Source organism: Punica granatum, chromosome 7 (genome assembly GCF_007655135.1).
Source record: "Punica granatum isolate Tunisia-2019 chromosome 7, ASM765513v2, whole genome shotgun sequence".
Taxonomy (NCBI): domain Eukaryota; kingdom Viridiplantae; phylum Streptophyta; class Magnoliopsida; order Myrtales; family Lythraceae; genus Punica; species Punica granatum.
The window spans coordinates 17,069,297-17,083,528 of record NC_045133.1 but is presented as its reverse complement, the minus strand read 5'-3'; the positions used below and the strand labels follow the sequence as shown (position 1 = coordinate 17,083,528).

The following is a 14,232-nucleotide window of genomic DNA, read 5'->3' as shown; positions in this document are numbered from 1 at the left end:
TAAAATTAATAAGATCGAAATGTCTGCTAAATTTTGATATAAAAAATTAAAATCTTTTAGAAATTATAAGGTTTTAATTTGTTACCTTATTTTAATTAAAATAATTTTATTCATTTGATTTTGCAATCTCATGATAAAATATATAAATTAATTCTTTTTAAATGAAATATGTAATGTTTTATATGAATAAATGAATATATAAAGTATTTAATAGAATTAATTTAATATGATGAATTTGAAATTTTCTATTCATTGTTATTTTGACGTTTATTAAATAGTTAATGCTACAATTCTAAATTAATTAATGTCGTTGCTTGAATTTGTCAAATTGTCAAATTTGCAGCTCATCATCGAGCGACCTCTCAATTGCCCCCAAGAGAGGAAAAAAATCTAGATCACTCTATTAACACCTAGCCAAATCAACATATGTTTTTACCCTTAATAATGAAGAACTCAACATGGGAAGAAAATGAAAAGGGGAAAATGTTATTTACATAAATTTTTATAGATTCATTTTGCTACATATCTATTTTAAATAATAAAAATAATTACACTCGTGCGTTGCGTGGGTATGATATATGTATATGTTTTTCTTTCTTTGCCAGGTTCCACAAGATAACATTAAGTATTTATATGTTAGCTCCAGATGAATGCATATGCTTTCTAGTGTTGTGGACTTTTTTAGAAGGTTACAATTTTGGATAAATTTCATTTTTCATGAGGTTATTAGCACGACGAAATTAGGCCACATTTGGTAGATCGGACCGGATGAGATTTGATATAAGGATACTATCAGGATGTTAAATCTAACGGGTTATTGTTATCCATATCTTATGTCAAAATATTCAAGTGAGATGAAGCATCCTTGAAAAGAAACATTTCTAACTTTCTAAAAGAAAAATTAACAAAACATTATGCATAGAGAAACAAAGACGGATAGAGATGGAGATGGAGGAAGGGCGATGGGGCCCAACATCAGCAACGACCACCTCGACGAGGCCGTCGGCAACCTCAGAGGTCGTCCGTGATCTTGATTGTGGCAGCGATATGGGTGGCGTCAAGCCCTCAATCACTCAGATCTCTGGCGACATCAACCTCGCCGTAGCTTCGTCATGCCCCAACAGCCTCGATTAAGGTTTCTAGGGGCTCCACCATGCCTCTAGGACCTTGTTTGGGGTCTCCTTGGCTCGGCTGCGCTTGGCGACTTCAAGCGAAGCCGAGGAAGCACGTTGCTTGGGGCAAGGGGGGAGAGTCTTTGCAACGGTGATGGAGACGGCGGCGGCGGCACTGGGGGTGAGCGGTGGCTGCGGAGAAGTGGCATTGTCGTCTCACTACTCTCTCCCTATTCTTCTGTTTCAGAGTGGCACAATTTATAAATTTAATATAAAACCAAGGGTATACGCGTCAATGTCTATAAAAGTAATCCCAATTCGGGCCTAAACCCCTTCCAAAGCATGATATATTAGTTAATAAAATAGTCTTGTCCAATCCCTCACTACCAAAAACATGGTAAGGATTGGAGAAATCACATCCTCATCGTAAATTCAGGCCACCAAAAGTAGCAAGTATTTTTTCCAGCTATAAGGAAGGTAATTTGCCAGTGAAATAAAAATCTTAAATATCCAATAAAGGGACACAAGTAGTTTCACCTGAGTATCAATATAAAATCTTTTACCAAACAATGACATGCGTCACTACGCTATACTCTCTTTGATAGCCTAAAGTGGCGTTTGGTAGAAAGTTGATTTAAATTTCCTAAGCTCATATGGTTTCCATATTTGGTTTGGACATGGTAATTTACATTTTCACTCTCACATTTTCACTTGAATGGTAATGTAGATTACCATGGAGGGGATGGAAATGTGAACTCCCACTTTAGTGGAAATGTGCATTTCTAGTAATTTAATTGCTAGTAATCCACCAAACGCCCTCTGAGTATTTATATGTTACCTCTAGATATATAAATATGTTTTCTAGTTTTGTAAACATGTTTAGAAAGGTGATTTCATTTTTCAAGTGGTTATTAGCACGATGATTTTTTTCGGTGTACATCCCGTTATCTATTACTTGTCGCATCGACCCAATAGGCGAGCAGTAGCTTAACACAGTAGTAACATATATATGTATATATTATCCATATCCATATATATATAGTAAAATTGACTCTACTTTACATTACATCAAATTTGTAGGAGAAACGTAAAAGAAATATTGAATAAGTCAATCGTCCAACTTTATCTAAGGTTATTTTTAAAAGACTATTGTGTAAAATTTGAAACTATTTTTTGATACTTTTATGATTCTTAAGAAGCATTTTAATTTTAATATATATATATATATAAATAATTACTTTTTCATAAAGATATTCCAAAAAAATAAATCACTAATTTTACGAATTTATGATATAACTAAAGTTGACTCATATATTAGTAAATGATCTCTCATTAGTGAACAAAATTTTAAAAAACTTAAGAGAGTTGATTTAATCATATGAATTTTTATTTATTTATTTGGATGTCAACATAATTTCTATTGTAAAATTTAAATTATTATTATTACTTATGAACTTATTATAATAGAAAAATTGAACAAGGATGTTATAAAATTTGCATTCTTAAAAAATTGACAATGAAGTAAATATATATCATAAGGATTTCATCTACAACAATATTGAACCATGCAAAATTAGTCTAGTTTTACTATTTAATTATCATATGAAAATTGAAATTAATAATTAAAAATATTTATTGTGTTAAGAAGTCCATATATTTTCAAAATTCAGAATGATTATTTTAAAAATGATATAGAAATGTTTTAAACTCATAAGTAAAAATATAATTTTCAAAAGTGTTATGGTTTTATAGATGAAAAATATTATGATATAGTGTTCAAAGCTTAAACTCATAAATAAAATAAAAGATAAAATTTTAGAAATAAGAATCTCATAAATATTGTTTTAAAAGACGAGGAAAATGAAGTTTCATTCTATTACTAAACTTAATATATGTCAATGCATATTGTTAACTAACAAAAATAAGATGATGCATATCAATTGAAATAAATAGTTTCAAAATATTGTTATAATAATTAACTTGCTATATACCAAAGGATAATTGACTAACTCTTATTTTTAACAAAACATGTTAAGATAATATTTAAAATTATAATTAATAACTGAAAATTTTCATTATTTTTAATTAGGAAATTTTTGTTTCAAAATGTTTATAATTACAATAAGAAATGGTATATGAATATATGAAAATGAATCCGTATAACTCACGGAATATAAACCCAGTATATAATAAAATGAACTGCACTTCACAATATATAGGGTCGTATTAGATGCAGTTAAAATAGTCCATTTATATTTATAAAATAATATTATATATGCACTCAACAATAAATATTATTTATAAATGTAATTCTAAAATTATATTATAATTTCTACAAAAAGTTTATTTTATTAATGACATATTAATATCGATACATAAAAAAGTATGAAAATAAATATATTAAATAAGTTCTATGAAAAATTTAATTGAGTTAATATATGAATTATTAGAGGTCACCTCGGAAAATAAGAATTTCGAATCAAACCAAAATAGAATTAGTCCGCTTAGCCGCACATTGTGTAGGGCTTTTATATTTATAAATTTTAATTAATATTTTATGTAATATAAATTAGAAATATGCGTGGGATTTTTTATTTATAAATTTCAATTGATATTTTATGTAATATAAATTAGAAATATAATAAATTCATAGCTTGTAGCAAGTTTATTTCACTATTCGACGAGACAATTTGGATTTTTAAGAATTGGAGATTTGAGAAAAAGTAAAATCATTTAATAAGGTTTATTTATATATTAACAATAGACGTGAATTGGAGATTAATCATGAGCTGACGGATCGTTTTTAGAAGCTCCTTGTAGCTCGAATTGGAGGCTTTTGGAAGCTTCTCATCTCTCGAATAGGAGACTCTTGTAAGAGTACTTTGTTCTTGATGGCATCGTGATAGTACTTTGAATTACTTAACGTATAGATATAGATTTATATATAGGAACTAAGTATATCATAATGCACCAATTATACCTATTGTCGTCCAAGACAATAAATTGTGTAATAGAACATGAAAATAAATATCATTATAATTCATACTCAAAAATAATTAATTAATCGCATATATAAATTAGGATAAAATACCCTCTCCTCCCTTAAGGTTTTATTCAATGACATTCAACCTCATTCTTGACCAATATTGACGCTCCACCCCACTGGCCATCTTGAGTCAATAAGAAAATTCTTTTATGGTCTCAACTTTTGAATGATTTTCAATGTCATCCTAATTCTTGTTGTTCGACCTTATTCTATTGATCTAATGATGTACAATATATATATTTTTATGAATAATAGATATTGAAAAAAAATTTAAAACTAATTGTCCAACAATAATTGATGCTTTCTACGATATCTTACTGCTATTGTGGATACCTTGATCTTGAGAGACGCCTATCACCATGCAATATTTTTGTTAATAGAAAACTTTTATAATAAAGAAAAATTACATAAATTTAAAGAGTTTGCCCAAAGTTGACAATAAGACTATTCATTGACTCCCTCGATGATCTAGATATAAGGCTATACAACCAGCAAATGCTCATAATCCTTTGTAGTCCCATTCCAAGAGATCATTGCCAACTATGTTTTCCTGTTGTATTGCCAAGGTGGTTGCCCGCACCATCCCCTCCTTTGTTTCTTGTTGTCATTTATTTATTTTATTAATCTTTAAAACTTATTTTATTATTCTGGAAAAAAAATTCCATATTAACAAATTATATGGAAAACTTGTGGTTCCAAGAAGCCACCGTCACTTTGTGAAAGTTGCATGCAATACTCTGGCAGTGATAACTTTGGGTCACAATATGACTACGAGAGACTCTATCATTAAAAAATATTTTACAGGTCCTACTTTTGGATATCCATGTAGAGGGAAGGACCTCATGAAGCTATACCTCGCCCCAAATAGTTAAATGGATTAATAGTTGTCATAGAACTAGTCAAAGTACCCAAAGTTGTTTTTATATTGTTGATTTTCTTTATTTTTAAGATTATCTTTCATTTGCAAATAATTTTCACGTCAATAAATTTAATGGAAACTCAAACATGATACCAAAGTAGACCAACCGTGACATGTTGAGAACAATATTGAATAAAAGAATGAAATATGATAAAATTGAAAAAAGGATTAAAGAATGAGACAAGAAAGAGTTTCTTTAGCCAATGGGGTGGAGTGTCAATTTCTTATCAAGAATAGAGTATAGTGTCATTATTTTGTCAAAAACGGGATGAAGTGTCATTTAAAAATACTTCAAGAGATGAGAATGTAATTTACCTTATAAATTATCACAACACGGTTACTTACATAAACCTAAAAGAACATTAAAAATAAAATTTTACAGTGAAAATAAAAATTTTGAATAAGACAATTTATAAAAAAATATCTAAAACGTATATTCAAAATGATATATTTATACTATAGCTTCAAACTATATTGATAGTTAAATAAATAGGATGCCTATTAAATAAAATAATCAGTGACCTATGTAAAGGACTTCCAAAAAGTTAACAGCACTATTATCAGGACCGAAACGGACCAATCGGTCGAACTGGTTTGATTGGGAACCGGCACCTTGTTTGGTTCGGTTCTCTAGAAAATCGAAATTGCACCTTTAGTCGGTGACTCCATTAAACCAGGTGGTTTTTTGATTAAACCCATACGAACCGGTCGGTTCTATGGGTTTGCTTTTATTGAAAAATCAATATTGCATGTATGAAGACTTGAATCAATGACCTCAACCTCCTTAAGAGCCACATGCCTAGCCTCTTAGCCATTTAGGCAATAATCATATTCGTTTTTTTGATCATTTTTTTATCTCTTTAAGCATAATAAAGGAAGAAACAACTTCAATAAAAAAACTTTCTTTCATTCATCATTTCGATTATTTAAATTATTGTGTATATATTTGATATATCATAGTCTTTCTTAATTTTATATGCATTATTTATTATTTAATTAGATGTGCGGTCTGACCCATCGACTATCGGTTGAACCCATAAACCCGTGAATCCATACCTCGACCGGTTCAGCGTTCTGTCCGATTTTAATAACACTGTTTAACACGACAATAGTTCTACAAAATCAAGGTCACATAGTAGGAAACAAAATTAATAATTGAAAGTAAGGACATGATAAATATTATTTTCGAAAAAAGGAATTTACTAGAACAAATTTGTATAGATGGACTTAGGAAGCATTTGATGGATTCCCGACAATTAAATTACGGATAATGCACATTTTCATTAAGGTAGGAATTCACACTTTCTACTCATGATGGTAATCTACATTACCATTCGAGTGAATATGAGAGTGAAAATATGGATTGCCGCTTAACCAAATGTGGGATTCATGTATGTCGTAAGAATTTAAATAATCTTTATTGGAAATTTACATAAATTCTCCACCATTAATAAATTTCCGTAATGTTAACAATTAAATAAATATTTTATACACTTTAAATAAGAGAATCATCACTAAACTATTTAAAATAAATCTAATACATTAAGATTATTATCCGAAATATTTTGCTATTGTTGAAAACTCTAAAAATGTTTATAATTAGTATTAAAAACAAACATGGGCAACACCCATGTTAGAACAATAGTAGTAATAGTAATAATAATAATCATATAAATTATTATTATTATTATTATGATAAACCATTGTTATTAGAATCGGATCGGATTGGTCGGTTCGACCGATCGAATTGGGAATTGGCATCATGTTCGGTCTCTTACTTCTTATACTAGTATACTACCAACCAAACAATCACTACTTTTTTATTTTTTTAACTCTACTTTTAAGTATATATTAAAATTCAATATTTATTTTAAAATAAAAAATATTAAATATATTTATATTTTCTTATACTATTCTCATATATCTTTGAAATCATCGTATTTCTATCTTAATTATCATAATTTTTTAATAATATAAATATTTATTTTATTTTAATTAAACGTGCGATCCGACCCATCAAATCCCGATTGAACCTATATTCGGTTCATCACCCGGTCCGGTTCCGATAACACGGTGATAAACCCTACTGTAACCTGCAACCTTGCCGCCTCTTTCTCCTCCCTTCCCGACCCCGTGCCGACTCCAGCGCCGGCTGCTCCCTCCCCTGACGCTCAGTGCTGTGCCGAGCTGCTCGTCCGTCGGCGCCCGCCGTTGCGGTGAGCTGCTCCTCGCCCCCTACTCCAAAGCCCGCTGCTAATTTCTAATTCTATCTGCCCGTCCGTATCTCCATCCCTTCACGACAGGCCTCTGCGCCGCAGACGGCACCTCGACAACCGGTGACTAGGTTTGTATGAGGTCTTGCAACTTGTTTTATTTTTGTCGTGTTCACATTTATATGAATTCAGCGATTCTCTTTTGCGGCTGCCCTTGTCTGATCGCACATGCTGATCCTGCTATGTAATGTCATGAAGTCAAGCAGTTCATAGTTTTGTAAATAATGACCTTTTCTATGCCATGGAATAAACGAGCTGGAAAAAAATGCGTTTTTTTTTCCAGAAATTAATTCAACGAATTGCGTAATATACGATCAAAGGTTCAATTTTAGTAGGGGTTGCAAAATGCTATCGGTGATTGTTCAATATGGATTAGCCGGAATTTCGGCTGCCTTGGTTGCCACCCTTTTTTCTGTGTCGCCGTCTTTCTTACTTTTGTATTTTATAGATGAAATTTTGTTTGATAGGTTACTTTGTTACAGATTGAAAAATGATATCAGCAATCTCATGGGTCCCGAGAGGGGCTCCAAAGACTGTCCCGGAGGTGGCTGAGCCACCTTTGCAGGAAAGCATCGAGGAAATGTTGAGGAGTCGCGCAATGGAGAAAAAGTAAATCTAGACGCTATTGCATACAGCTTGTTGTGTTTGTTTCAATTAGTTTTTGGATAATTGTTATATTTGAAGGTCATATACTTAATTGCAGACTGAAGTGATTTACTTGATTTTAAACCGATTCTCGTAATTTTATTTTCATTCTTAAATTTGGATAGGAATGCTAATGGATGGACTACACTGATAAGTCTGGTGATGCCATAAAATGTTATTAAAGTTTGTTAAATATTTTAGTTGATCGATATATTTTAACTCAATGAGTTACTTTGGGTGGAATCTGCTTGAATAATGATGTCACAGGATAGGTGTCCTAAGAAATAAATTTACAACAAAGCTTTTATGTAGGTGTTGTCGAATTACGTGCAATGGACATTATTCATCGCCAAACAAGTGATAGTGCAGCATTATACTTTTACTAAGATTAGATATGGTTAAAATTTGATGCAGTGGAGATGATGACAGCGACGATGAAAATATGGATGTTGATGCGTCAGAGAAGGATGACGAAGTTGCAAATGCATTATCTGCAGCAGATGCACTTGTCAAGAAATCGAAAATGGCAAAATCAGCTGCCCCTCTTGAGGACTTAGCCGATGGTCTGAAGGAGCTTGACATGGATGGTTATGATGAAGAGGATGAAGGTTTGTCTATTTGCTGAGATCTTTCAACAAAAAGTTAATGCTTGCTGTCTTTCTACGTAAGTCTAGATTAACCAGTACCAGGCTTGGTTGATTATGCTGATGCTCTAGGGAATTAAGCTGCTGAGTGCATTTTAAGGGCTTTTATATGCGTAAAAATTTGAGAAATTATGATTTATGCTCTTAGACATTTTTTTTCATCAGATTAAGTTGGATCTTGTGCAGAGATAGAGCTTTTTGGCAATGGCGTTGGCAGCCTCTACTACCCTAGTAATGATATGGACCCATACCTAAAGGATAAAGATGTAAGCGCTTTTCTTGTTTAGTAATCTACTTTTGGGTTTCCTTTTGCTGTCTTGAATCTCCCTCTTTCTATGTATATGTATGTGGATATATATGACACTCCTTATTCCCGTAGGATGATGACTCTGAAGAGCTTGAGGACAGGGAAATTAACCCGGCTGATTCTGTCATAGTTTGTGCACGGACTGATGAAGAATACAATCACCTTGAGGTATGTCTTATGATGCAGGAGCGTACACTAAGTCTACAATTTTGTGATATTTATATTCATTATGATTCTTATCATATTTATATTCCAATAAGGCTTGGGCCTTTTAGGTTTAGACTTTTAAGTTATCAGGCAATTGGGGTTAGGGTTGGCCAGATTTTGAACCCTAGTATTAATGGTCTCACTAGTTTCTAGTAGTCTTTTATCATTTCTTACCCTAGAGGCCTCAAGCCAGGTTCTATTCTCTTGCTCCTACTTCAATTTCGCGTCTCTTGGTCAGCTTTTGCATGTCTGTTTTGTTTTTACTGCTCTGACAAATAAGGATAGTGCTTATATTTGAATGCATTGTGCTAAGCAGGTTCACGTTTTCCAAGAAGATGTTGGTGATGGAGATACAAATTTGTATGTACACCATGAAATTGTTCTTTCGGGTTTTCCACTCTGCACAGAATGGCTTGATTGTCCTCTTAAAGGTGGAGAGAAAGGTTAGGACACTTGACAAGCAGAACTCTGCCAATGCTGGATTCTAGTAAAGATGTGGCGGTTAACTTTTACTTTTGGTTCTTAAAGTTTGGATGTAAATTGACTTTCTTTGTGATGTTTTATCATTTTTCTTAATATGTTGACAGGGAATTTTATTGCAATTGGCTCAATGGACCCCGCTATTGAGATTTGGGATCTTGATGTTGTATGTACTCTGTGGAGCTTCACTCCTTAAAAACTTGTACTGTATAGCTAGCTGATAGAGAATTCAACTGTTTTTTTCCTAACCTTTTGCAGATTGATGCAGTGGAACCATGCCTTGTATTAGGTGGCCAGGAAGAGATGAAAAAGAAAAAGAAGAAAGGGAAGAAGGTACATTACTTTCACCAATTTTCTAAAGCTTGAAGTCCCCAGAGAAATGGACTTCTGTATGCTTCTATGCTCTATATATACTTTCCTATTGTTTTGTTGTTTTTCTGCTTTAAGTAATTCTCCCTTGACTCATTTTCAGGCATCCATTAAGTACAAGGAGGGTAGTCATACAGATTCAGTGCTTTGTCTTGCCTGGAACAAGGAGTTCAGGTTATTGCCTTGGATAACCCTGTCTTTTGCAAGTTGTGCCGGCACTTGACCTCTTAAATATTAATTGATAATTACTAAGCACAGGAATATACTTGCAAGTGGAAGTGGCGATAGGCAAGTCAAAATCTGGGATGTCGCCACTGGGAAGTGTGATATTACCATGGAGCACCATACAGATAAGGTACCATTAACCTTGCATCCTTTTTAAATTTGCTTCTCCCACAAAAGAGGGGGAAAAAAAAAAGATATAGGAAAGAAAGAGAAGAGGAGAGGGCTTCCTGGTCCACCTGTTATATGTGTCCTAGTTCAAGTTTCGGGTAAAATGCTGTGAGAGAACATGATGTACCAATCTTCTACTCATTGATGGTTGCTATATTGTGAAAGCTAACTTTGGAGTCAGCATGACAAGGTTTTATTCAGTTACATATTGTGATTTTGGTAGGAATATGACATCATATGAGACAGTGAAGCTGGAGTTGTACTTCAAAGTTAAGGGGGTGTATATTGGACTTTTCTCCATTAAGGTTCCTTGTTCCAGAAAAACTAAACTGTTATGAAATTCTTTTGGGAAAAAATTGTGTTATGCTAGGTAAGGTTAACATAACAATGATCACATATTTGTACTTAGTTTCTCAAAGATTGGGAAACCTTTGAAACAACAAGAAATAGCTTTTTGATGCTTTCAAGATCTCATTTTAAATTATCTTTAGAAAACCATCTTTAGGAACAGTTCTCCAAACAAGAGTTTCATTTTCTTGTGAATACTTCGGAATATTGTATTTAACAAAAACACGTATGGTTATGGAAGTAATTCCTATACTGAAATTTGAACTCTGAAGGGTTAAGTTTGGGAACTATCTGGCTACAACTATATAGTAAATAAGTATAAAGCATATTTAGAAATTGTTCAAGTAAATCTAGCACATTATACTGTTTCTTGCTGCCTAAACTATTCATGCATGAATGAAGAATAACTGTGATAATTCTTGTACTGATCCATTTAGTGACGTCTGCTCTTATTAGTCAGATCATCTGAATGGCTGAAGGTATATTGTTTATTATTTTCAGGTTCAAGCCGTTGCATGGAATCCTTCTAGACCTCATGTTCTTCTTAGTGGATCCTTTGATCATACCATTGTGATGGTAATGTTTTCCCTCTCATTTTCTGCTATTCATGTAAACTTTAATCTGAATTGCAGAGTACTCGTAATATCTTGAGACTTTTGGTTGTGCATTGTTCATATCTTATGACCTTGGTTGGTTGTCTTAATAAGTCAAGTGAGGGAGGGAGCGATTGTAGAAGATGAGGTGGGAGTGGGAGTGGGGACAGTGAGTAAGGCAAGAGAGGGAAATGTTCTGAAGAGACTGGGGTCATACTGCAGAAGTTAGAGTCAATTTGAAGCCTATCACTTTGTGATGTCGTCTTTATTTTGTGGAACGCAGAGGGATGGGAAGATGCCTTCACATTCAGGATATAAGTGGTCTGTTCCAGCTGATGTGGAGAGCTTGGCATGGGACTTACATTCAGAGCACTCCTTTGTGGTTTGTATTTCTAATTTCCTGCCTCCTTTCTATTTTTTATGTCAACTTGTTTCTTTGATACTCGACTGATCAGAACTAGACTTGGCATTAACCCACTGAGGCACATATTCATGGTTGCATTGGATGGAATTAGTAGTCCACTGTCCAATAGTTCTATACTTCAAATTAAGTTAAGATAAAAAATTGGTGAAAGTGTGAATCATTTTGACCGTGTTCACAATATTTCAAGGAAGAACGTCTGTTCAGACCAGTCTGTACGGGGAGGCTGGTTTATTGAAATCAACGTGCAAAACAGTTGATCGATAATTTAGGGGAGGCTAGGTGACAGGTTCCGATCTGCTCGGTTGAACTTGCCGAGTCCAGTACAGCATTAATGATTTGGATCTCAAAAAGTCTGGAGTGCCAGATGGTCCAGTTAAGGGGAAGACACATTGTTCCATACCAGTGTAAAGGAAGAGCTGGCTGGTGAGGCTGGTCCAATGAATTCAATGTCCAAATAAAAAGAAGTTCCAATTAGAAATGCAAAATAAAGCCAAAAAGAGAGGAAAGAAAAAGAAAAAAAGGAATTTTTTTTGGATAAAAGGGTGAAAAAAAAGAAAAAAAAAGAGAAGCCTTATTTAAAGTGGGTTGATAAGAATTTCTTAGGCAGATGTAAAATGAGAATATATTATTGCGACCGTGCAACGTTTGTTTAGCTGCAACATATTGCCTCCTTTCCTTGGAGACGAGGTGATTGCTTTAGGGAACATTGTTGAGATGGCATTGTCTTGCAGCCATGTAATGTTACGGCAAGCTCTTCCGTCTAAATATATTCTCTAAGCTGAAATCAAGGCATCAGCACGACCAAAATGCTGCTGGTGCCTTCCACAGAAGACCATGTTTTTGGCGGTTGGGCTTCTTGATTCAGTCATTGCCAATGACAGCCAAGTTCTAGATGGATGTGGCTGCATAACAAGCCTGGCCACCTGCAAAGATGGTCTGTGGGAAAGGAGGGGCAGGCGGCGTGGGGTGGGGTGGGGATTGGCATATGGGTTTGCCTGTCCCTTTACAGATCATATGTTAGACAAATAATTTGTAGAATATTCTTGACAAAGGTATATTTTTTCTTTAGGGGCAAATTGGAATATATTTCATTATTCTAGACTTCCCTTAGTGCAAGAATGCAAGAAGTATTCATTAAAGGACCAAATGCTTCGATAGGATTGTATTTATGTTACTGTGACACTGTAGATTTATTTTTAATTCTACTGAATGCACCCCGACAGTAAACGAATGGATGGATGATTTTTGTAGGCAAGTCTTGAGGATGGCACGGTTAGAGGCTTTGATATTCGAGCTGCTGTTTCAAATCCATCTTCCGAGTCAAAACCTGCTTTCACTCTCCATGCGCATGATAAAGCCGTCTGCAATGTCTCTTACAATCCAGCTGCGCCGAATGTATGTATCAATGTATTATTTACTGATACTTTGTGATCCTTTTCTGTCAAACATTGACTTCTCAATATCTATCGTTTTCGTGCAGCTTCTTGCAACTGGATCTACCGATAAAATGGTACCTTTGATTCCCAGCAAAACTAAAGTCCTTCTATCTCCTTTTATGAAGAATATTAATTGACTTTTTCCTCAATACCTAATGCAGGTGAAGCTGTGGGATTTGGCGAATAATCAACCTTCATGTGTCGCATCTAGAAGTCCAAAACTTGTAAGGAACATAAGCTTATGTTGCATTTGGACTATAATTTTTCGTTCTCTTTATTTTGAATGTGAAAAATTTATTCTAATTCCCTTTCTGTAAATTATGTTTAAATACAGAGACAAGTTTTCGTGCTATTTTCGGGAATGCAAATTCTAAAGTGCATGAGACACTCATTGTCTTAATATTTTTTTTGTTTTTCAAGAAATGAAAAACTGAAAAAGACAGAGAATTATTTCTTGTAACAGATAGTCTAAATATACATAGTTTGTTAGAGGGAACTAACCTGAGATTTGGATTGTATTTTGTAGGGTGCCCTCTTTTCTGTTTCTTTCTCGGAAGATAGCCCCTTTCTACTTGCAATGGGAGGATCAAAGGGGATACTGGAAGTGAGATGCTTGTTTTCTTAAATGGAAATTGAGGTTTTCTCTCCCCAAGTATTCGGTCCTTCTGTTTGGTCACTGATTGTTTCGATCTGGTGGTTTCTGCAGATATGGGATACGCTATCTGATACAGCAGTTTCTCAGAGATTTGGAAAGTACCGAAAGTGAAAGCATCGAACTCTTTGCAGCATTCGCACTTCCTGATGCTTCGGATGGCCAAATTTTGTTTTCTTTCACTTTGTCCGATCGATAACTCTACATTCTCTCTTTTCTTAGCCGTAGGATGAATGTATTTGTTTATTGTAAGCGGATGATCTCGGTACGTTGTGGATCTTTTCCCTTTTGTGTGCGCATTATAGTTTCAAATTACAAGAGAAACATAACGATGCCCTCTTTGAAGTAAAAAGGTATATATATATATATATATATATATATATA

At 33.8% G+C, this 14,232-nt stretch overlaps 1 protein-coding gene across 2 annotated transcripts; it reads left to right on the top strand.

Annotated features, from left to right (window-relative positions):
- Nucleotides 1–7,150: 7,150 nt before the first annotated feature.
- LOC116215180 (periodic tryptophan protein 1 homolog) lies at nucleotides 7,151–14,200 on the top strand. Of its 2 annotated transcripts, none has more exons than XM_031550790.1 (17): nucleotides 7,151–7,421; nucleotides 7,833–7,959; nucleotides 8,410–8,603; nucleotides 8,826–8,905; nucleotides 9,019–9,114; nucleotides 9,470–9,596; nucleotides 9,741–9,799; nucleotides 9,892–9,966; nucleotides 10,106–10,176; nucleotides 10,261–10,357; nucleotides 11,245–11,319; nucleotides 11,620–11,718; nucleotides 13,012–13,155; nucleotides 13,241–13,270; nucleotides 13,358–13,420; nucleotides 13,723–13,800; nucleotides 13,903–14,200. In XM_031550790.1, the coding sequence occupies exons 2-17, from the start codon at nucleotides 7,841–7,843 to the stop codon at nucleotides 13,960–13,962; spliced, it is 1,467 nt and encodes a 488-aa protein (XP_031406650.1). In that variant the 5' UTR covers nucleotides 7,151–7,421; nucleotides 7,833–7,840; the 3' UTR covers nucleotides 13,963–14,200. The 2 variants fall into 2 exon arrangements, with proteins under 2 accessions (XP_031406650.1, XP_031406651.1); XM_031550791.1 differs by having other exon boundaries at nucleotides 7,152–7,293.
- The last annotated feature ends 32 nt before the right edge of the window (nucleotides 14,201–14,232 follow it).

Bases quoted from the DNA above. Each gene is read 5' to 3' on its own strand.
- LOC116215180 (XM_031550790.1), top strand. From the start codon at position 7,841: ATGATATCAGCAATCTCATGGGTCCCGAGAGGGGCTCCAAAGACTGTC. The intron at 9,800-9,891 runs GTATGTACTCTG...AACCTTTTGCAG, and splicing joins AGATTTGGGATCTTGATGTT to ATTGATGCAGTGGAACCATG. The intron at 11,320-11,619 runs GTAATGTTTTCC...TGTGGAACGCAG, and splicing joins TTGATCATACCATTGTGATG to AGGGATGGGAAGATGCCTTC.